This window comes from Myripristis murdjan, chromosome 19 (genome assembly GCF_902150065.1).
Source record: "Myripristis murdjan chromosome 19, fMyrMur1.1, whole genome shotgun sequence".
Classification (NCBI taxonomy): domain Eukaryota; kingdom Metazoa; phylum Chordata; class Actinopteri; order Holocentriformes; family Holocentridae; genus Myripristis; species Myripristis murdjan.
The window spans coordinates 20,019,311-20,043,014 of NC_043998.1; the positions used below are offsets into that span (position 1 = coordinate 20,019,311).

The 23,704-nt window shown below is 42.4% G+C and overlaps 1 protein-coding gene across 2 annotated transcripts in view; it reads left to right on the forward strand.

Annotated features, from left to right (window-relative positions):
- The window catches only part of rbfox3a (RNA binding fox-1 homolog 3a), a 68,112-nt gene that overhangs the window by 12,368 nt on the left and 32,040 nt on the right, over nt 1–23,704 (forward strand). For both annotated transcript variants that reach the window (XM_030078683.1, XM_030078684.1), the window contains exons 2-4: nt 3,174–3,320; nt 18,816–18,869; nt 22,697–22,789. In XM_030078683.1, coding sequence (XP_029934543.1) covers nt 3,174–3,320; nt 18,816–18,869; nt 22,697–22,789 — 294 coding nt within the window. The remainder of the gene's footprint in view (nt 1–3,173; nt 3,321–18,815; nt 18,870–22,696; nt 22,790–23,704) is intronic.

Here is a 23,704-nt window from a genome sequence, read left to right on the forward strand (position 1 = left end):
GGCAAGTTTAGCTGACATCATTGCTCCGTCGCTCTCTCTTCTCTCCCCTTTACTTCATCCCTCCATCACCACGTTGGTCCAATTCACTATGAACTCCTCTTGCGCTCCCCCTTCATGCTATTTCTGCTGCAAACCCGCTGTTACTGTTTGAAACATTTGGAAACAGACAAAAGCAAAGGTATCACGAGATCAAGTGAACACCTCTGCAAGGTGAGGCATCTGTGCTCTCTCTCTCTCTCTCTCTCCATCTCTCTCTCTCTCTCTTGCTTCCCCTTCAGTTTCAGGTATTGGCTGCATGTAGCGTTTTTATCTGCTGCCAGTGTTCATATAGTTAAACTAACAGGGTCAGCACTGAAAGGTGTTGATAACAGCAAGAGGCTAATGTTCCAGAGAAAGTGGTGAGGTGGAGGGTTGTCCTCTCACTGAACTCTGCTTCCCAGAGGCCATTGCTCCGAGTGGTGCTGTGTTCATGTCAGACGGAATAGACAGTAAATAGCAGCTTACCACCAGAAAATACTGTTCAGCTCTGCTTTGCAATGTAAATACCACTGGGGAAGTCAGGGATTTCGCAGTGCAATCCAATTTTTCTGAATTCTGACAACAGCAACCTTTAATCAAGTTCACGGAGTGAGATGTTCATTCCAAATAAAGTCGGTAAAATTAAAGATTTTCATTCCATAAGTTGTTTTGCATCACTCTGTAAATGCCATGGCAGGGAAATTGATATTTGTTTTATTTTCTCATGTTTGGTTTGCTGTCCAACATGAACTCAGATATGTTATCACGAGGAGCGTGTGTGTTCAATGTAGAAAAGCTGATCAGGCGCAATCAAAGTCTAAAGAAATCTTCAACCACGCGTTTGTGACGGCCTCAGACAAGTCTAAGCGCATGATCACTCCCAAGTCGCTGAATTTAAATGTCAAGTTGTTCCGATGGTTATTCCCGTGTGACGTGAATGCGGCTTTCCTCCCAGCTCATGCTACCTTCAAGTCATGTCAGAAATATTAGTTTCACAATTTTGACTTCACATGAATGACCCAACAGAGATGAATAAGACTGGGAAGGTCCTCCATGATCTGCGAGATGTGACGCCTGGGGAACGGATGACAAGCAAGCTGTTTCAGCTGATGGTGAAAAGGATCAGTTTTAACGTTTTTGTTCAGAATCCTTTGTAAATAATATTGTATATTTGTATTTAACCTTTTAACTTTTAGTTGCCAAATATGAACCAGCATGGGCTGCTCGATTTGTAAGATAAAACAACAGGACACAAACTCCCTTTATTACAGTGTCTGTCCAGATTTAATATTGCATTTTAAAATCAAATTGTTGATCCTTGGATATTTGCAAAAATGGGATTTTCAATCTGTCTTCCTTTTTTCTTTCCTTTTGACAATGAGTTTTTTGTTGTTATTTTTTTTTTCAAATAATGGACTGGAAGCTAAACTTTTTTGTTTGTTTATTTGTTTATTTTCATGAGTTTTACACACAAGTACACATGAGGTCTGAGAGAGCAGAGTGTTTGAAAGGAGAGGTGTGTGCGACGAGGTGGTATCTAACTCTTTATTAGGCTTAGACTGATATAGAGGGCTGATATTGGTTGTTTAGTCAGTGCTGTCTGCCCCTGATATGTTGAAGTAATTGAGTATGATTTCCTGCATTGGTTGTTCACTGGAAGCCCTTCATGTAAACTGAGTTTTTATGTCCAATAATGGTCTAAATTCTGTATCAGCCTCGGGAGGGCAGTCACATCCACCAACCCTTCCTGAGGAATCCCAAGGCGTTTCCAGGACAGCCGAGATATGTAGTCTCCCATAGTGTTCTGGTTCTGCCCTGGGGATCTCCTCCCAGTTGGATGTGCCTGAAACACCTCCACAGGGAGGCACCCAGGAGGCGTCCCAACTCGATGCCTGAAACTTGAAAGGAGCTAGCTGAGGTGGCTGGAGAGGAGCAGCGACTCCGTGCTGAACTCTTGCCGAATGTCTGAGCTCCTTACCGTCTCCCTCAGGGTGCACCCAGCCACCCTGCAGTGGAAGCTCATTTCTGACTCTTGTATCCACATTCTTTTGGTCCCTGCACTGAGCTTGTGACCGTAGCTGAGTGTTGGAACGAAGATCAACCAGTAAATTGAGAGCTTTGCCTTTAGGCAAAACTCTCCATCTGTTAAGCTCTCCGCCTGTTAATCTCTCACTCCATTTTACCCTTACTTGTCAACAAGATCCCAAGATACATGAACTCCTCCACTTTTGGCAGTAACTCACTCTCCTACTCAGAGGAGGAAAAGCACCTTTTTCCTGAACCATGGCCTTGGATTTGGAAGGGCTGATGCTGATCCCGACAGCTTCATACTCGGCTGCAAACCGCCCCAGTGCATGCTGAGGGTCACAGCTTGATGAAGCCACGAGGACCACATCATCTGCTTGCATCTGCAGTTTGTAAATGCTGTAGTCAAATTTAAATATACTATTGGCAGAAAGTATTCTCACAAAATACCAGTACCTCACTTCAAAAATGCACATCAGTCAAACCCTTTTCTCTATTATCGCCCATTTGTCCATCCATTTATCTTTTGGTCTCTCATAAACCCTTGATTTCCTTTCTTTTCGCTTTGCACGTTTATCCACTATCTTTCCCTTCGTCTTCCATCTCTCTCCTCCTTTTGTATTTTACTGCCATTCTCAAGGCGTAGTATAATGTATGCTCCGGTCTAGACATGTCGTACGTTGTTAAATATTTTTCTTATTCTTCTCAGACAGCTCCCTTAATCTCCCAGGGCACGTACCAATTCCATGGGAGCAGAGAGTCAGAGAAGGGGCATATCTCAGTAATACTTGGAAAAAAAACCTGACCTGTACACTTACAGCTACACAGGGAGATAGAGAGTGGAGTTTGGAGCAACTCTCTTTGATCCCCCTTCGCTACTTTCTCTCTTTCACTTTCATTCAGTTTTCCAGTTTATGAATATTTTACCCCCTTGTTCTGTCAGTTCTCCTCTATTGTCTGGGCTCTGCCTCTCGACTTTTCAACTTGATACCTCAAGCCAAACAACCTTGCCTTTCACCAAGGATTTTATGTTGTTTGTGATACCCTCGATGCGCTTTCAGGATTTTTTTTTTTTTTTTTTTTTGCCCAGCTAGGAACTAATCTGTTGCACGGTGTGTGTTTCCCTTCAGCAGGCAGAGGAGGTCGCACAGACGGAGGGCTCCCAGCAGCTCCATCTGCAGCCCAGCGATTCGTCAGAGAAGCAGCAGCCCAAGAGGTTACATGTCTCCAACATCCCTTTCCGTTTCCGAGACCCTGACCTCAGGCAAATGTTTGGGGTGAGATGCAACTGCACCATGCACTTTTACTGGTCTGAGCAATGCACATCACATATATCCTGTTGAAATATCATTCACTACCACACATGTCTACTAAGTTAACATAACTAAATAGTTACAGAAATTATTCGTAATATACATTGCAGTGAGTAGTATCAAAATGATGTAAGTCATATGACAGCAGTCCGCTTATGCTCTAAGGGGAAAATAGCATAAAACAATATTTTACAGAAAACACAGTTGACTTTTGTTAGCCTCAAGATGATCACCATAGTTTACCAGCCATTTTATCTAATGTTTCATCTCTGAATCTATATAAAGATTTATCAAGCACTTCTCTAAACAGTTGCTAAAGGCTTTACAGATACAATAAGGGCAGATAAAAGTGGCAGAAAATGCAATGACAGCAGTGAAACCAAGGTAAAAAAGGAGAGTCAAATACTAGGGGTGGGCCAGTTAATTTGGCAGTCATCTCATCATTTCAGGCGTATATCCTTGAACAGAGAACATTTGTTTTAACTTAGTCTCATTAGATATAGCGACTATCCGCTGCTCTGTCATACGAAATTAGTGTGAAAATGATTTTTTACTGAGATAGAAGCTGAAATGTTGACAGAACAAGGCAGCGTGGGTGTCAGTCTCCCCATCAGAGGAAGCACTTAGGTAAGGGAATGGATCTGTTTTATTAGGTGGTTATAGTTTACAAGCCACGGCACTATCAAAATAGCTGTGATCAAGATCATTTATTAGATACACACCGTTTAGCCTACACTAGCTATAGGTTTGTGTTATCAGAATGGCTTGATTTGATGATGTTTTATCATGATTAATACTGATGTTAATACAGGTAGTGTGTCTACAGTAGTTATGGTCATGCTAAGTTGGTTTAACCAGCTGACGTAGCTAGATTTAGGCAGAAATATGTTGTGAATGACAGTGTAAATCTGGTTTTGTAACTTTACCTGTGATGAAGTGAGCGCTGCAAATGTGAGGGGTTCTGGGCTCCATCCCTCTATCTTAACCATAACTCCATGCACGGCACCTTTTGTCATCCTCAGGGAGCGCAGACTTTTCTATTTTTGAGAATGTGTTTGCCCCGGTCCTTAGAGAACAACCAACCACACAAGCCTCGGGACTTTTTACTATCTGTGAAGCAGCAATTCCAGGTTGTTTTCAATTTGAAACATGCTTACCACCTCCTAGTGTCAACAGCCGACTAGGTGTTTTCAGTCAGCTCCTCGAAATTCCCAAAAAATCAGATGAAACTAAACTAACTTATATAACACAATGTACAATTATATGCTATTATTTAAAGCAGTAAAATCCATACTAGATTAATTATCAGGCCTATATGCAATCACCAGCACACAGGTAGCTTAAGACAGCAGGAGTAAGGCTGCTGTCTGTTTTTTTTTTTTTTTTTTTTAAGAATCTGATTATACTGTTGTAGGTACACAGAATAATAAGAGGTAATAGTTTGTGGTGCGGTGCACTAGTTAAGCATGTTAACCAATAAAAGGTCCAAGGTGCACTTAGTCTGTTTCAGCCTCTTAACTTCAGCTCGGCCATGTCTAGCAAAACAAGCCATTAACCAGACCAGAAAGGTAATGTTAATGTAACCAGGCACACACACATGCACAGCCTAATATACAAGTGTTTGTTTAATCACCTAGTCTCTTTTATCTTGTGTTACATCATGTGGCACTCGAGGCCGTCCTGTACCCATTAAAGATGGATGTTCCAGTCGCACCTTTTTATATAAAGCTGTAAATAATTCACACCTTTACCTCTCCGTGCCCCCTAACCCAAATTAGACGGGGCTTATTAATGTTTCATCTACCCTGCCCGTCCTTAACTGGTCCTTGGAGAGTTGGGTTGCTGGGTAGCCATGCTCCAATTCTCTCCACCGGTGTAAAACATGGAGCAGAAATATACAATACAATCCACCTGAAATACAGAAACCAACTTCTTTTAATATTTCAAGTCATCCATCTCAGTTGGCATTGCAGCAGCTTGTCCCCCTCCCCCCAATGTGGGCTTTCAGGTGACTTAACACCCTGCCATGTTAAAGGTCTACAGTTCTTTGGCAACCAAGGATGCCTGAGTTAATTGCATTTCAGGATGTGCTGATGAACTTGGCTGCAACAGAATGCAACAGGCACAGTGAATATGAACTGATCATTTCACCACCGATACGTGATGATGAAAAACTGTGTCACTCTCATCTTTGGTCTTTGGTCCTTCCCAAGATTTCTCCTGATTTTTCCCCAGTTGGCCTCTGGGGTTTTGTCAGAGTTTTTTTCTTGCCTCTTGTGAGTGTACAGGTCGGGGGGGTTGTCATTTTGTTAGGAACGAGGGGCCTATAAAGTCCTTTGAGACATTTAACTGCGATGAAGGGCTCCAAATAACTGGGACTGAAGCTGATGTCACCTTGTTAGCTAGCTAACCACATAATCAGGTCAGCCAACCATCCGCCTTTTGTTGTAAACACATCTAATTTGCACGCTAATGCACTTCGTAATAGCTGGTGTCAATAGTGGCTCGTCAGGTGTGTTATCATTAATATTGATTGCTTTGCTTAACTATCTCAGTGGCTAGTTAGCTAGCATTGTCATTATTATTAGCACAAACAGTTTGATCATTGTATTTGATGGGAAATTTGCTGTTATATCCCCATATAAATCCCAGCAGCACACTAAACATGCAGTGAGTAGTATAATAAAAGCCCCCAGTGTATGTAGCACAGTATCAGGCAGACCGATATCACGAAAACAGGGAATGCAGATGATTTCAAGAGAAAATTTCACACAAATTTAGCAGTTGCAGTAAATTTTATTAATAAGGAGCCAGAGAAGGAGGAGGCAGGGGAGGTGGAGGCAGGAAGCAGCACAACCAGTCAGCTGAAGCATGCAGCAGGTAGGAATCCCAGGGATGAATGAAGAGCTGGCAGATTAAATGGACCACCTTGTTCAGGTGCCAAACATGATTGGTGTTTATTTGGATCAGCTGATGTGGCGCTTATGACTTACATGTCCTGCCTGAACTAATGCAGAGCTTAATTTGGTTCAGGTTAATTGAGCTGACTCCTCCTAAGCTGTAACTCAGATTGTCATCCGCACCGAAAGTCCTCAGCTCTTTCACAATAGTGGCTGTAAAAAGCTGATTGCATTTGTAAACACGCAGCACTGCCATATCTCAGCAGAAGTCAGACATGATTCATTTCTACTCTGTTTTTGACTGGAAACATGTTTTGCAGTGAATTAATCAACGGACAGTTTTGCATTTCGATAATGACAGCCACATATTATCACCGTCTTGTTAGTGACACATCAGATTTATACAGCTAAAATATGTCGCAGAACTTCAGTTATCATTTCGAGTGGTTAGTTCATTACACTAGCTCATAACCAATCCAAACACTGCATTTTATTATGATGCCAGTTTTTGTAACCAGCTTCTGAGGAAATTACATCACATGTTCTTGTCATTTCTCCGATTGGAATTGGAAAGTAGATCCGACAGGTAGCAATGGCAGGTAACGTCTGCATAGTAACCTTGTGCCAGGATGAAACAACTTGATGGATACACAAAAAATTATAACTACACAGTAAAGCATGCTAAAACAGTGGGAAGCAGGGCTTTTGTATTGGTATAATCTGCTTTGTTTGCACTGGTATAGTTTATGTGGTAAAAGTGTGTCTTTGGGATCTGTTTTACCAAATTATAGAAGTGAATGGAAAGATAGAAATACAGTATTGTGGAGCAGCAGCCCAGGGAACCACAGGGGAACTAATGAGGATATTTCACTACCCAGGTCCCTATATAACCCAACACTTATCACTTCCTTTGCTGATTTAGCCTGTTAGTTATCTAACAATGGCAAAAAAAAAAAAAAACTCAGAGTGGTTTGGACTGGAGAGACTTGGCATTACAAAGACAAGGCAGTTTACTGTGTTTACAGTGAGCTGCATTTGGAAACAGATCTGCTTTACCAGACTAACCAATTTTAGTTATTACCGAAAGCTATCTCCCATTTTATAGCCGGGGTATGTATTTAGATATCATTTACATACAGCCAGTGCTCCTCCATGACAGCACCAAGTGTGGTGGATTAGGGATTTATGACACAAATCTGTAGTACAAACCGCTCTTTTTCCTCGAGTGAAGTGGAAAGTTTAGATGACATTAACTATCAACGCTGCGCCTCTGAAAGTTAGAAGCCCATTTTAAAACACAGCGACAAAGTTCGCCGAATTCTCAGTGGATTGTCCGACTACAACACAGTTGAGAGTTGGCCTCTCCACTTTGCAAGTCTAGCTCGGCATGTTTGTTTGATTACCAAATAAGAGCTCGAGAGAAAGAGAGAGAGAGAGAGAGAGGGAGAGGCCAACAAGTACCGTTCTAGCAGAGGAAACACTGACAGCCTATTCCCAGATGGCTCTGAATACACACATCATGGGAATGAAGTCCTCTGTGTGTATGTGTGTGTGTGTGCGCGCGTGTGCCCGAGCTTGTTAAGATACAACCAGGGTAGAACTGCTGGAGTGTTTACTGATGATGGAGTGTATGCACACGCACACACACACACACACACACACACACACAGATTTACTGACACAAACCTGGCACTAACATTTAATATAATAGGAGACTGGAGATTCACAACCCCTCTCTCCCCCTCCCAAAACTCACACATACACACACCTATTTCCCCTTTGCTCAAATGGTGTGGAACATCTGCTCCCTCCGGCGCTTTGTTCCAGGAGAAGGGGAGCCGGTCCGCTCGTTCTCCCCTGCCTCGGAGCTCTTGATGTGGGAGACGATGGGGGATGGAAGGGTCCCGTCAGTGGAGACACAATTAATGGGATTCCTCAGCACGGTTAAAAGGGAGTTTATCCTCATTAGGTGTGTGTTGGGTGACAGCTCCAGTTAGGGGTGTCAGGCGTGTGCGTGTTGTGTGTTTGTGGGTTCATGTGAGTGTATTCTGATGAAGGACTCGGGCTCTCAACTCTCTCCCAACAATCTCTAGTCACTTAGTGAGGTCTCCGAGGCACCGAGCACTGCACCACAATTAAGCAGTGACACAGGGTAGCGGAGGAGTGGGAGGAAGAAAGAAAGAAGGGAAGAAAAGGAGAGGAGAGGACGAGAGAAGAGAAGAATTAGAAGAGACAGACAATCTGGTAGGGCTCACTACAATCAGTGATGCTCAGAGGGCGTCCAACCCTGTTAAGAGCGGGGTCACTGAGACAGAAGACCCAAATCGCTGGGCTGCAAGAGAAGAACTCCAGCCAAAGAAAGTTTGTCCATCAAAACAAAGGCACATTTCTTTCCCCTTCCTCTTTTCCTCCCATGAACTTTTTTGAACACCTAGGAACTATCAGTGTTGCAGGACTTCAAGAAAAGTTTTGAAACTGATGCTGACTTCACCAATGACTTGCCGCGCCGTTTTGTTGTCACTTCAGTCGGGCAGTTTAGCAGTTTGGTCATCCGTTATGTTTGGTGGCTTTCTTCTAAGAGAGGATGTAAAAGGCTGTCAGGGCTTAGTTGCGGAGATGTGAGTATACACACACACACACACACACACACACACACACGGCCAGTGTTGTATAAGTTCACACTTCACAAGAACTCACTCAAAGTTCAGTTCACACAGATTAAAATGAACTAATTCACATTCATAGTTCACAGTTTTCTGTTTATATTTTTGCCATTGTTGTGTGTTTGTTTGTTTTAAATGAGCTGCTGTTAGCCATTCTTTTTCAGTAGAACGTCCTCCTAACCATCCATTCCCAGCCCCCAATCCTTGCCACTGCCCATTTCCCAATCACAGACAGAGATTACTTGGTTTTACCCTTTATTAATGATTTCTCATGATCATCATTCACTCGTAAATATTTCCCAAGATTGGTCACATGCTTCAGCTCAATGTGTCTTCAAATTCGATGCCGATGTGGCTGAAAAAATCTCACAAAAATGTGAGATTTTTTTTCCATGGGAATCTGTACTGTTTTGTTCATAAAATTCATTCAATTATTCATATGGACAGGCTTCAACAGTTCCAGTAGCTGCATTATGTGAACCTGCAGCAGCCATGCTGCATGCCGGTTTTTGTAAATCCTTGGCTTCGGCTGCCGTAAAACAGTGCGTGAGTGTTTTTAACTCACATTCATTAGTTGCAAACAGATACGTCCAGTTCAGCATTCAGTGTTCACCAAAAACAACACTCTTAGCGCGTTCATGCATCACACTGCATGCTGCACACATTCACACACACACTTCTCAGCGCCCTCCCTGTTAATGGTCCAGCTTTAAGGATTAATGGTTGTGGGCAGGATGGCGGCATTGCAGTCCAGATTCCATCTGGGCTCAGCCTTCGCCACAGTGGGCTCCAGTGGCAGTCTCCTCTATTCACTTTAAATGGGGCTTTGAGCAACTGACTCAATCTGCCATTAGGGTTTCACTAGACTACCACCACAATGCAAACAAAGGCAATAGCCGAGGCATTACAGCAAATGGAATTCTGTGTCATTTCAGCAAAAGCTGTAATAGAAAAGCAATACCAGAGCATTAAACAAAGCCATATAAGGAAGTTCAATCAAAGGTGATGCAGCCACAAGCTGAAGGTCTATCTCTCTGAATTGCGCAGTAATACACAATAATACTCCCTCAAACACCTCTGGAAGTCCAAATCAGAAAACAGGACAGGGCTAAAGTTCTCATGCTGGCCAGATTGTTGTGTGTGACTGCAGCAAAACAGACACACAAGGAGGAAAAAGTAAGGCATCAGAACGGAATAAAACTGTGGGTTCATTACCCAACCTTATTTGAGTTTAATTCATAATTAGAAAAACACATTTGGAGGGAAATTACTAGGCCGGGGAAGAGGGTTTAATGGTAGAATGATAATTGGCATTCACAGCACCACTTCACTGATTCAATTCTCCCATTCTCAAGACGTGGCTGAAATATCTAATCTATGATCGCACCTCAAATAACTGCCCAGGGGAGAGGCTGGGACCAAAAACTCCTGGCAGTCATTTACCTACACACCTAGAGCTGGTTAGATTTCTACATACCTCAAACAGCAGGGAGGCAATCCAAGTCTGACCGCATGTGAGCATCTGTGGGTTTTGTTTTGGCCCTTCATATCTTCCTTGTAATTATTTCTGATGCATGGGACCAAAATGTCCGCCAGTGGATCCAGCTGGGCTGTAGTCGCATAAGGACCCTGTTCATTTAGCCCCACACGGAGTGAAATTTGACAAGTTGATATGCAGGGCTGCTGCTGTCCCCTGAGCCTCGGCTATGTTTAATTAATAAGCAGGCACTTAGTGAGCCAGCCGCAAGAGGGTCCTTACTGTCACACTCCCAGAGGTAGGGGTCCTAAATGAGTCATTAGACACTTGCACACATGCACATGCACTCTCTGGGCTACACACACATGCACACAAATACTTATGGCCTACCTCAGCAGTGCAGCAGTGTGTGTGTGTGTGTGTGTGTGTGTGTGTGTGTTTGTGGTGAGCGCCGGGGGTTGGGTTTTGTGCTAATGGAGTTTTAATGACACCTACTCCTGCCTAATCACCTGTTCTGGAGGCTTCCAGCATTCCAGGTACCCCAGCATTCTCAGCAAGGGAATTCTTTTTAATGTCTCTTGTTCAACGGCTACACTCTCATTTGCCTTCCCAATTATTCCATAAGGCTCCATTCTAACCGGCTTTGCCTCTGAGGAGGCAAGGTGTAATTATAATCTGAAAATCAGGTAATTTACATCAACATATCAGTGTAAAAATGGAGCCATTGTACACTGAGTAGGTAGTTAGAAAGCCTCTGCTTTGCCGTTTCTTTGTCTTCCCTCGGTGCCGGTGTGTTTGTGTTGATTAAGGTGATTAAGGTGTTTGTTTAGGATAAGGGAACCGGAGAGCAATAGGAGTTAAAAGTCTGTTTGCCATTAAGTCATGGCACCACAGGTGAAAATGGTGTTTTTGGCTGCATTGATCAATTTTGAGATATTATATTTTGCTACTATAACTATTGTAGTTGCATAAAATATAGAAACAATCCGCAATAAAACACTATAAAAAGTTAATTTAGGTTTTACACCAGCTATCAAGTACATTGTAGACTAAATTGGCTACAAAATTAAAATGGTTTTCAGTTGTTTTCCAGTTCAGCTTGTAGATATGACCCTCAAATTTGGCCCACAGGGTCAAACACAAAAAGTGTGTGTACTTGGGTCCATATTCAACACATTGACTTTTATTCCGACAAGCACACACACACACACACATGCACACACACACAAACACAGTGTGACTCTCCAGGCTTATTAGTGCTAGTTTTAAACATGCCAGCATTTCCAGTCAGTGTTTGTGAGAAAGCAGTCTTAAGCACTGCGAGCGCCACGCTGCGATACTAAGCCAGTGTGTGTTTGTAGGGGATGATTTACACTTGTCTCTCCTCTGGTGGAAAACAACTCTAATTTGGACTAATGGAGACAACTGCTGTCTGAGACCCAATGCTAGAATAGGGATGGATGAGGCGAGAGAAAAAGTAGGGGGAGAAAACAAGTGGCAGGGAAGGCTGTTGGAAAGCAGCGCTGTAGTTTTGTGAACCAGCTGATGGATCTAAGGGCAAGAACAAACAGTTGGTAGGTAATAGGCAAGACACACATGCTAACACAAATCGGCTATTCTGCTTACAGGCCCATCGGCCGGCTTCTTTGAGCCAATCGGAGGACAGACCATTCATCCACCAGGGGGCAGTAAGACCCCTGTTGGTAGCAGATTTGTTCGGTGTCCTGCGTTCACGGATAATGTTTCACATTATGATTGATTATGCCAGGATGTTTCCTGTCTGATTGGTTGTGGCCAAAACAGGAGAGGAGGGGCAGTGTGTTACAGCTCAATTTGATGCCACAGATATGCAATTGTTTGTGTACCTCACTGTATTTGTGATGATTTTTAACCATCATAGAAAACTGTTAGATTATAAACTGTTATAAACTGTTAGATTATAACAGCAGAGTAGATAAACTCATGCACCTAACGCTTTGGCTAAGGCTACATTAGATTTCCTTGCAAGAGCATTTTAATATTTTAAAGTTAAGTGCTACCTTAAGTAGAAAGGTTAGGTGGATATTATTTAGAAATCAATCTGTAGGCTAAATATAGTCTAAGATTTTTTTTTTTTTTTTCATATGCATGTTTGCGCCACAGATAACTCTTTGTTCCTTTGTCAATCAGTCTTTAGTTTGGCAGGTATGAGAAGGTTATATGAAACACTAGATTTTTGCCCATTTTTTAAAGTCTGAATGTGATCATGTAATTTTAAAAATGAAATTGCTAACGGCTAAATGGTTAGCCGTTCAAGCTTTAAACACCATCTCAAATCACACATTGTGAAAGAATCAGGAATGATTATGTGTAAACCCCATGGATTTTCCCCCACAGAAAAAATGTTTGAGGCCTCTAGCGTAATTGAATATTGCCTCCAAGAGCTGAATATTAGCCAAACCTCACATTTTTTTTTCCTTCACTCTTTCCCAGGGGAAATATGTGCTGCAGGGCAGGCAGAAACAGAAACCCAAAAATTCCCTCCAACCAGTAAAACCAAAGTCTAAAGAAACAGGGGAGCTAGGTCAAGACTAATAAATGAGCTACTTGTGAGTCTATGTGACTTTTATATGACTGCTTCACCTGGACCTGGGCTGTATGAACTTAAACCAACAAAATAACTACTCTATGAAGTATTCACTGAAGTATCAGTTCTCCACTGATTTCCAAAGAAAATGAACTAGGTGTGCTAGCATCCTTGGCCAAAAAAAAAAAAAAAAAAAAAAAAGCTTCATTGCTATATTACCTCTCTTGTTTTTTGTTCATCACCTCATTGATCAAGATTATTGAGTTTGTGCTAACTGGAGCTGCATGTGTGTGTGTGCGTGTGTGTGTGTGTGTGTGTGTGTGTGTGTGTGAGGTCTGTTGGCCTGCCTCACCACCGGCTTGGCTGACAGGGTAATTAGTCCTAATGAAATAACGCGGCCATTGTGGACAACAATTAAAGGTAGCTTTCATCCCACTCATTAGGCTGAGTGGAGGACTGCTTTCATTTGCCTCCATTCTTAATGATCTGATCTGCAGGACACGCCCGCTGGATTGAATGGCCACTCACACACATACACACATGCATGCATCCACACACATGCAGACACACACACATGCAGCGCAGTAGATTAAATAGCCACAGTGGAAAAATATCCATTTTAAAAAGCCAGTTGTGAGTCAGATTTGTTCTAAAATATCTTAAAAAATAGCTAATGGTTAATGGACTGAGACTTTTGCTTATTTCTATTGCAAGAATCTTCTTGAATTTCATCTTGAGTTTTATATTAAAAAATCTTTATCATGCACTCCTCAGCATTGTCTCAAGATATTTACTCTTGTTTCCTGAGGCACACGTGCACGCACGTCGTCTAAATGCAACCTTCCACTGGGAGGAGGAGAAACAGAGCAGTGTGAGCAGAGAGAAAACAGAGGGAGCTCGGGTAAATGACTTGTTCAGTGGGCCGTGGTTGGGTCGCTCACTGGGGCTCAAGACCTAGACAAAGAGAGAGAAAGGGAGAGAGCTCTGCTGATCCATGCTGTCTGCAGCCCTAAGCTCCACATACACACACACACACACACACACATTTTTATATTTAGTCTTAAAACTTGTCTTTTTTTTTAAGACAAGTGGAGAAGCTGCCAGCACAGTGAGATAATTATACTGGTTTCCAATGTAGTTTCACTTGTTCAAGTTGTGGCTTTTTTAGAAATGAGTGTCCATTTTTTGTAACAGGGCACAATAAGACAGAACACTGCATTGGTGTCAAGAAAATAACATTTTACTCAACAGAACAGAACCTTTCCACAGCTACCATTTTGACATGAAAGAGCAGGTCAACACAGACATAATGACATAATTGAAGGTTGGGTTCCACTGAAGTGTAGCAGAGCCTTTCCAATGAGCCAGCATGCACAACACCAGGGCCCTGACTCCCTTACACCTGTATGGAATGGAACCTTCATTCATGTCATTAGTAACCCCTGAGTTTACCCTGCTAATTCATGTCAAAATGGCTGCTGGGAAAGGGTCTATCTCTGAAACAAGCAAATCTTTTTAGAGAAGTAACATTGTAAAACTCAATACTAGATTAAATGATGTGTAAAAATGAACATTTGCATTGCTGTGTATTTTCTCCTTTGACTCGGTGATTGGAATGTATGTATATTTTTAAATTATGCACATAAATAGATCATGTGTGGCTTTGCAACATGAATGTGATGTATGCAAAGTATGTGTGCATATTATCAGGTATGTGTGTGTGTGTGTGTGTTTGCTGGTGGAGTTTCTCCTCTTTGTCAGGGCTGGTGCTGGTGCTGAGATGCCATGACCTTGCCTTTGCTCAGCTGCCCTGCACTATGTTTATTTATTTATTGAAATTAACTAGTTGATTCAAGGTCTAGTTATCGGGAGCACAAGGCTAAGCATTACCATACTGCCTGGCGAGGTTAGTGCTCCTTCAGATAGCCAAGAGTTTACACCATCGGCAGTGCTGCCACAGCAGGGGCTCAAACACCAGACTGAAGCTAGATCACACAAGGGTTCGCCCTGTTTGGGGTTTTGGAGATTTTGTGGATTTTATCCACAAAAAAATACTCAAGAATTCAATTTTGCCTGTGGAATTCTGTTATTATCAGGGTGGAAAATCCTTTGAAAGAACATTTAGACCATCATGGGACATAAACATTTTCCACTGAAACTCAGACTGATGATATTCTATCATTTTTCAAGATTAGCAGCTCTATAAGGCAGGGAAAAACAAAACATCAAGACAGTGGTAAGAAAGCTTATTCACTGCTTTTAAACAATATCAACTGCACGAGGGCTCCACAGTTAAGCCTAAATAATTGTATATTTTCTGTTTCCTATTAATAATATTATTATTATTACGATAATAAAAATAATAACTGTTGGTGTTGAAGTGTTTATTACATTTTCTATTCCCCTGTGGTATGTTAGATATTTCCATTCCAAGTGTCACCAATCACACACTTGGGATATGCAGTGTGCACCATGTGTAGCCAAGAACCTTAGAACCTTACTTAGAACCTCTGGAACAACATGGCAAGGCACAAAATGGAAAAGAACAAATATTGAAGGACCATGCCGGTTATTTTGTACTAAAGACAACATATAATTAAAATCCCTCCATTTTCAAATGGAGTGAATGAACTTTTGTTGGAATCAGCAAGCTTATAATGAGTAAACCACAGTACCATAGTAAACCACAGAAGTGATAATTGGCTGTGTAAAGCAAATGTTTCCCCAGGACTATTTTCCAGTGGAAGGATGGTTTCACTCTGTCCAGTTTCAAGTCATCAGAACCCAACAGTGCTGCTGCTTTTTGGAAAACTATTGTGGAGGACTTTATTATGGTGATGGAACACTGGTGTAAAGAAAGTTTGAAGTCAATTTTCATGTCATAGTGGAATGAATCGAAACCAATGGCTGGATAACATGATATCAGATTTCTAAAATGTGACTGCTTGCTTTGGAAAAGATTAGCAGAAATGTGAACGTTTATAGGTTTTGTACATATTAGGATCAACATGCAAAATCACTAGTATGGTCCTTTAAAGAGGAAAGTCCTGAGAAAGTTCCTAAAACCATATCTGCTATTTGGAGAGACTTTGGCTATGAATTTGATGACAGTAAAGTACAGATTTGTGCAAAGATTGCATTGGGACTGTAGCTTAACCTCAAAGTTATGCAATTTTCACAACAGCCATTTTGAAATGAATAACAGGTAAACCCAGGTGTTGCTAATGATATCAATTTAGGTTCTGTTCCATGTGGGTCCAACAGAGCCAGGGTGCTGCTGTTGTTCATGCCGACTCACTGGAAAAGTTCTGCTTCACTTAAATGGAGCAGAACCTCCATTAATGTCCTGCAAAATGGCTGCTCTGAAAAAAAAGTCTAGTCTACTTATTTATAGAATTTTGGAAATAAGGACCAAAAAAGAATTCGATGATAAGAGACAAGAAAACAAAATTGAAATATGTTGAAATATGTTAAGGCGCAAAAGTGCAATAAAATATTTTTCTTTCTTGAAACCACAGCACATAATTGCCATTAATACTCATGATCAAAAAATTTAGAAAAATAATCAGAATTATCATTTTTACTATAGATAATACTGTGGCCTTAGACTGGCTCATCCCAACCATTAGTTTGGTCGAATTTCTCTTTTGTGTGAATGAGTTCAAGACTTGAAACTTTGGCCCTCATGATTACTCCAGACCAGCGGGAGCCCAACAAAATTTGTTTGCACTGCATGAAATGGTACAGCTCATCTAACCTTGTTCCCCGGCTTTCTCCTCCACACAGAGCAGGAAGCCTCAAGGAAAGCCTGGAGGAAGGTCTTTGATTATTCTGTCCAAAGGGGGGAGAGTTAATAAGGCCCACCCACTGTTGGTCTCCCAAGTTGTCCATCTGAATGTCAAAAGAAAAGTGCAACTTGTTAATGTTCCCAATGGAAAACAAGTTGGTTAGATGTCAAATACTGAAAACAAGGGCAGATGTTCCGTTGTGATTGAGTGACTTATCTTGTTCATCAATAATTGATGTGCGTGGGGTGCTGAAATGATTGTTAGCTCTTTTGGAATATATTTTTGCCAAGAATCCACATATCAATGGCCATGTCTGGAAAATCGGACATTTCATGTAAATAGGCAAGCACATACAAGTACGTCCCTGTCTGATTCTAATGTTTTTAAAGAAAGCATCTTTAGAGATTTTAAAGCGATTCAAAGTTTGACCTGTCCTTGAGCACTTCACCAGTGTGAATAAAGTAGATACGGTCTGACACAACATGATTTCACCACAATCACCACACAACAGCACTTATTTTTGGGACAGGGAGGGAGTTGACGGGTCAAACTTGTTTGAGAATCTATTGTACTGATAACTAGCAGGACATACCGCAATATGGATAAGAACACAAACTATCACTTTAACTTGGGTATTTGTTTTTTTTTCTACAAGCCCCTTCAGATCCCTTCAGTTGATTGAATATCGCCCCAGAGAGCTCACTTTCACTCTGTGATTCCCTGGAAACATCATATTCTGCAGTTCTGGCAGAAACAGAGACCCAAAAATTCTTTCCATATGGGAAATTTCGAGTGTCCAAGGAAACCTGGAGCCATCTTGCTCCAAATTACCCTGACAACAGCCAAGGGGAGCTTTCCTCAAAAATGGAGAGGAACCCAGAGAGAAATCACTTCTAACAACAACAGCTTCACCTCTCATAGACACTTAGTTCCTCTTGCTCCACTTAAAACAAAGCAACACATCTGTCCAATAAAGGCTTCTACCCCCTAGGCTATTATACAGCATGGCATGGTGGTGTTTACCATATAGAAAAGCCATAAAGCAAGGTCCCATCATATTTAAACCCATAAGCATGACAGCGATACGCTTGCAATCCCCATTGAATCTGTTGGAAGGCGTGGCTAGTACCACTGAGTGTGACTCTAATTAGCCAATTAAAATGAAGCATGGAGCCAATCAAGGTCATTAAGAGCATGATCAAATGAGAACCTATAGGCGCCGACTGCAAAGCGAGGTGGTGGTGGTGGTGTTGGGGAAGGGGGTGACAGGTAATTATGATGATGGTCTTCATCGTGAGCAGATAAACAAATGTATGGTTTATCATTAGCCTTGATGGGCTATCCCTTCACTCCCACCCTCCCCCACAAGCCTTTTCCTGTTTTAATTGAGTGGGGGCCTTCGCCCCCTCTAAAAATTCTTTAGCTTTACCCTTGTTTTTTATCGAGAGAGAAGGGAGAGGAAAACAAGATGATAGGCGTCATTAAGATCAGCGGTGCGTGCCGAGGCATCGTGCTACTATAGCGTCTGCATCCACTGCCGTAATGTTCATTAACACTGTATGGCCGCCATCGCCTTAGTCTCCAGCACACACACACACACACACACACACACACACACACACACACACACCGTTCTTTATTACCACGACAGAGCAAACACAGCATTAAACGGCATTAAGAGTAAATGGATATTTTATTAATCTCATTGTCGGGTGAAGAGAGTTTGTTAATTCTGAGCATTGACTGCATGACCTTTTTTACTGTGTGTGTGTGTGTGTGTGTGTGTGTGTGTTATTTCCTGTTTGGGGGGTGGGAGGGTGAGGGTGGACACTGAGCTGTGCTTGGAGTTGAAGGAGCTGTATGGAGCTTTTTTAAGTTTGGGTTAACTGAGTAAGGGGGATTTCATTTTGGAGATAGAGAGCAGTGAAATCAGCCCAGGTTGAATGTGACATGTTGTAATTATTTTCTCTCCTTTTCCTACTTTTCTATTTATTCCTTTTCCTCTTCCCTTCCTGTCCTCTGCTCTTTCTCCCTCTTTCCCTTTCTTTCTTTCTTCCCTCTCCAGCAATTTGGGAAGATTTTAGACGTGGAGATTATTTTTAACGAGCGAGGCTCCAAGGTAAGTGTGCTGTAACCATAAGTTCATACACACTCCACACACACACACACACACACATACATACTATTTTCTACCTGACCTCTCTCACTCTCTCTTTCTCTCCCTGAGAGAGAGAGAGAGAGACTCTCTCTCACACACACACAGTCCCCTTTCTCTCTATTTAATAATAATTACTAACATATCAGCAAGTCTCTCGCCTCCAGGCAGCTCTCACACCTTAGCAGCCTGCCATACGTTGTGACATACAGTAAGTTGGTCCCATTTAGCTTAACGCTGACATCAGGATTCACACAGTCTGCAAACACACATTATCTTGCCCAGTTAGCCTCCCCACCTTCACAGCCAACAGGTAAAAATAAGCTTTAGGCCAATATACTACTCTCATCTATACAGCAGAGAATCCAGGTCAAACTCAGAACATGTTAATAAGATGGAAATGGCATTACAAAATTAACTACAACATTTTCGTGTACAAATGCAGTGAATGTCCATTTGAAATGTTGACATTTCAAACGCTGGTGGCTCTGTCATGGTACCTATGGGTGTATTAGAACCCATAGATACCACGGTTTAATTAAGAAAAGAGCACCACTTACAGAAAGTCAGACTAAAAAAAACAAAAAAAAACACATCACAGTCCCACCTGTAGTGTTTGACCCACAGAAGATCTCTGGAAACAGCTGTGCAGAAATAATACGGCAATGAGCACCTAATGCCAGTGATGGAAGCAAAATTAATAAACAAGGAAATCACAAATTACCACTTTAAAGGGTAACTCAACACTAAAGCACCACATCTGCCGCGCTGCCGTCTACGGATTGAAACTTTAAGGCCTGTTGCGGTTATGGCCACGCCCTATCAGTGATGTGGCAGCAGGAATTTTCATCAGCTGTCGGTGACAAAGTGCCTGCACCTATGTCGCTGATTGGGAATAGCCAGAGGTGCATCATGCCTGAACGTTTCAACCCATAGGGGGCAGCGCAGCACATGTTTTGACACACTTGTTAAATAATATCTGGCTTCTATACCTATACTTATCCATAATAATATACAATGTAAATTCAAGTATAAATAAATGAAAGTATACTTGTTTTTTTCCCTGTGTTTTTCTGTATTATGATACCGTATCACCAACCGGAGATCATAGTTTACCCATCTTGCATTTAGCACATCACTAATTCTCAGGACAGTTCATAAAGGATTCTGTAGAGCATTTGGTTTACTAACATGGTATCCTTTCACGGAGCCCACACTTCCATCGATAACCACTCTTATTTCCCCTTTAAAAACCCTGTTTACATTCAGCACTTGTCAGCCGCTGGAAAAAAAAATAGTTCTCCTCCCATTCCCTAGAACGCTAATTATTTACACATGATAAAAGGAAAGAAAGCATACTATCTGCATTAGGGTGAAGAGCCGTGAAGGTACGCATACGTGGCAACGAAATGTCAGAAGGATTAATTTCGCTCCCTCTTCACAGTTTAAAATGTATTTTTTATCTGCTCCCCCCTCTCTCAAGGGCAGGCCTATGTGTTATTTATGCCCGGCGGAAGGCAGTGGATCCTGTATATGCATACGAGATCACGGTGCTGGGTGCCGTTCGCACATATTATCTGGCAAACCAATTACAGGGCAGCGACTGGCCCGGGATACATAAGCTAAAAGGACCGGCTGCTTGTCCAACAGGCATGTCTGCCAGGCATATCTAATGGAGTTCACTCTCTGCCTCCACGCCATAATTCAGCAGTGACAAAGCAGGCCAGGAGAAATGAGAGCTGGGACCACACTTGTTGTTGTAAGCTCTATTTGTACAAGTAGGTGGGTAGAAGGGCAGAGCGAAGGGGAGAACATGACTAGTTTATGTAGATAATGAATTACAGCAGGCTAGGGATTCTCAGTGGTCCAGGGACTCGCAGCACTTCTGGAGGCGGGCTTTCCCAGAGGTCCCCGGGCTGCAAAATGAAAGTTTGATCTCATAAAAATTTAGCTCAGGACAAATTATTCCAATTAGAGGATGTATAGAGAGCTCCAAGGTGATGTAACACACCCTCTGGTGGCCATACTGAAGGTCCATAGTTGGCAGGCAGCAGCAACATTTGTAAACATACATTAATTTACCACTTTAAATCGTAACTCAACATTTGAAAAGTCACATGAGAAAACCTCTGCTGCACTGCCCTCTAGGGGCCGAAATGTTCTGCCTTACTTTAAATACTGGCTGCCACTGATATATCTGATCATTTTTGCTGATCTGGTCAGCGAACTGTCATTGTCTCTGATTTAGACAAAACATCTGCATAGTAAATTTGCGCCAGGAAGAGACGACCAGATAGCTCTTTCATAAATAATTGTAATTACGCGAAAAAACATGGGTACCACAACTTGTTTTTTTTTTTTTTTATATATATATATCGATACAGTCCACTTTCCACAGTTCGTTTTTGTTTCTGCAAGTGTTATTTTAGGGGCTGTTTTGCCATGGAAGTGAATGGAGAGATAGAAATGCAGTATTCTGTATTAGCAGTCCAGGGCAGCACAGAGCAACTAATGAGGAGATTTCTCCAGCATGTGGACTCAAATCACACCCAGGGAACTAGACAACCAACTCTCAACCAAAGTTCAATTTTGCTTTAACATAACCATCAGTTGTTTTGCTCCATTAAAGATAATATCACAGAAAAGCAAATCTGAAAATGAGGCTATCGTATCGAACTAGCATTTTTAAACATATCATGACTGAATTTGTCTACTTCCATCTTTTGCAGGTATCACGTGTTTTCTCGCCCAGTTCCAGGTAGTGCAGACAGCTCTGCCGTTGAATACTAATTCAGCAGCAACAAAAATCTAAATCTGCCAAATGAGGGTCTTTTCTGGAGGCCACATTAAGTAAGACTACATTAAGTATCACTCAGTGTAGTCTACAGTAGAAAAAAAAAAAACACTTTTTTAGCAGGCAGTGATCAATGATCACGGTGGATTTTGTTGAGTACTTGTTCTCTGCCTGCTTTAAGCACGCTGACATAGACAGACGAGGCTGCGGAGTTCAGGCTGCCGAGGCACGTTTTACAGCATATAGGCTGTCTGAGCGAGCTGCGTCTCCAGGCCTGTGCAGTCTGAGCCACAGACAAGGCCTCCTGAGCGAGCTGCGTCCCGGGGCTCTGAGAGTCATGGCTGACTGATGCCGTGGAGATTGTAATTGTATGGCACTTATCTGCTTTCCCACAGGGCCCCTGCACACCAGCAGAGCAACTGCACCCTACAGCAACACGTACACACACACACACGGCTGCATTGTGTGTGCGTGCATGTGTGTGTGTGTGTGAGGCTTTCATTCCCTCTGCTAATTCAATTATGTCAAATTGATCCTGTAAATGTACTTGCGGCAGAGTCCTCGCAGGGACAGGGAATAGAAATGTACATGCACACACATGCTCACCCACATGCACACACACACACACATCCACACATCCACACCCAGTGATAAGGTGGTGATTTAACTGTACCAGAGCTCTTGTTTGTGGTTTGATGTGCTGTATCCCGAGCTTTTCCTTAACTCAGATCCTGTTTCTCAGTGTTTCTCTAACCGCCTTCACATCTCTCTGGCCTCTGCTTCTAGATCTAGGCCTCCTCCTGACCTGCAGCTCTCTCACCTCCGCTTTGTGTCTTTCTCTTCTCTCTTCTCTCTCCCTCTGTGTCATCATTTCGTTCCCTCGAACCCCACCCTCCGACACTTCCCCTTCCCTGCCCCTCTTTGTCCCACAACTCTCGTTTTTTCTTTCCCTTCTCTCTATTTTTCAACCCGGCCTTGCTCCTCCGGGCCGCTGCAGGGCTTTGGGTTTGTAACATTTGAAACCAGTGCAGATGCCGACCGTGCACGGGAGAAACTAAATGGTACAATCGTAGAGGGACGCAAAATAGAGGTGCCTTTACCCGTCTCTCCTTGCTTCCCTACCCCTCCTCTTCTTCCCTGCCCTCCCACCCCCGGCCCCTCCCTCCTCCTCCTCTCCCTGATTCTCTCTCACTTTCCTCTCCCTCTACTTGCCTGACGATGCCTGCCGTACTTTTGTCCCCTTTTCTTCTCTTCCTCCGTCCATCTCCTCTCTCCCCCTTGCCTGCTGCACCTTGAACGCTGCATGCCGAACCCTGATCCGTAAGTGTGTGTGGCTGTGTGTGTGTGACTGAAAGTGAGAGAGGAGAGAGAGAGCAGTATGCGGTTTTGCTGTATGTGTGTGTGTGTGTGTGTGCAAACTTGACATAAAAGCATAAATGATTATAAACTGCACTATTTTCAGGTATATAGTCAATTCTCTTGTACCCATGAGTGTTTGTGTTGCGTGTGTGTGTGTGTGTGTGTGTGTGGCATGTGCATGATATCACAGTGGTTTTTGATTAAAGTTTGACATCACCAGTTTGAAGCCTTCCCCTCAATAAATATGTGCTTAAATTAACTTCACCAAAGGGTTATCAAAGATCTGCCAGCGTGCCTTTAAACCATAAATCTTGTTTACCCTCAAACCGCCGGCAGTTAGCGTTCTGCTTTCACAACATCTTATTTCTTTTGTGGGGATTTAGGTGAAGCTAACTCCCGCCACCCCCAACCCGCTGTCTCTCATGTACCAAGTCACTTTTATTTTCCATATATTTCTCCCCACATGTCTTTCCAGCTCTTCCAGCTTTTCTTTTTGCCTCAATTCTTTGGTTTCTACAGTTTTTTAAACTTTTGTGCACACAAAATACTAAATGGTCGTTGCAGAATCCTAATTTGTGTACTTTTTTTGCACTCAATTTGACTTGTCCAGCTCTCAGATTCATAAAATTGTGCCTACACTTTGGTT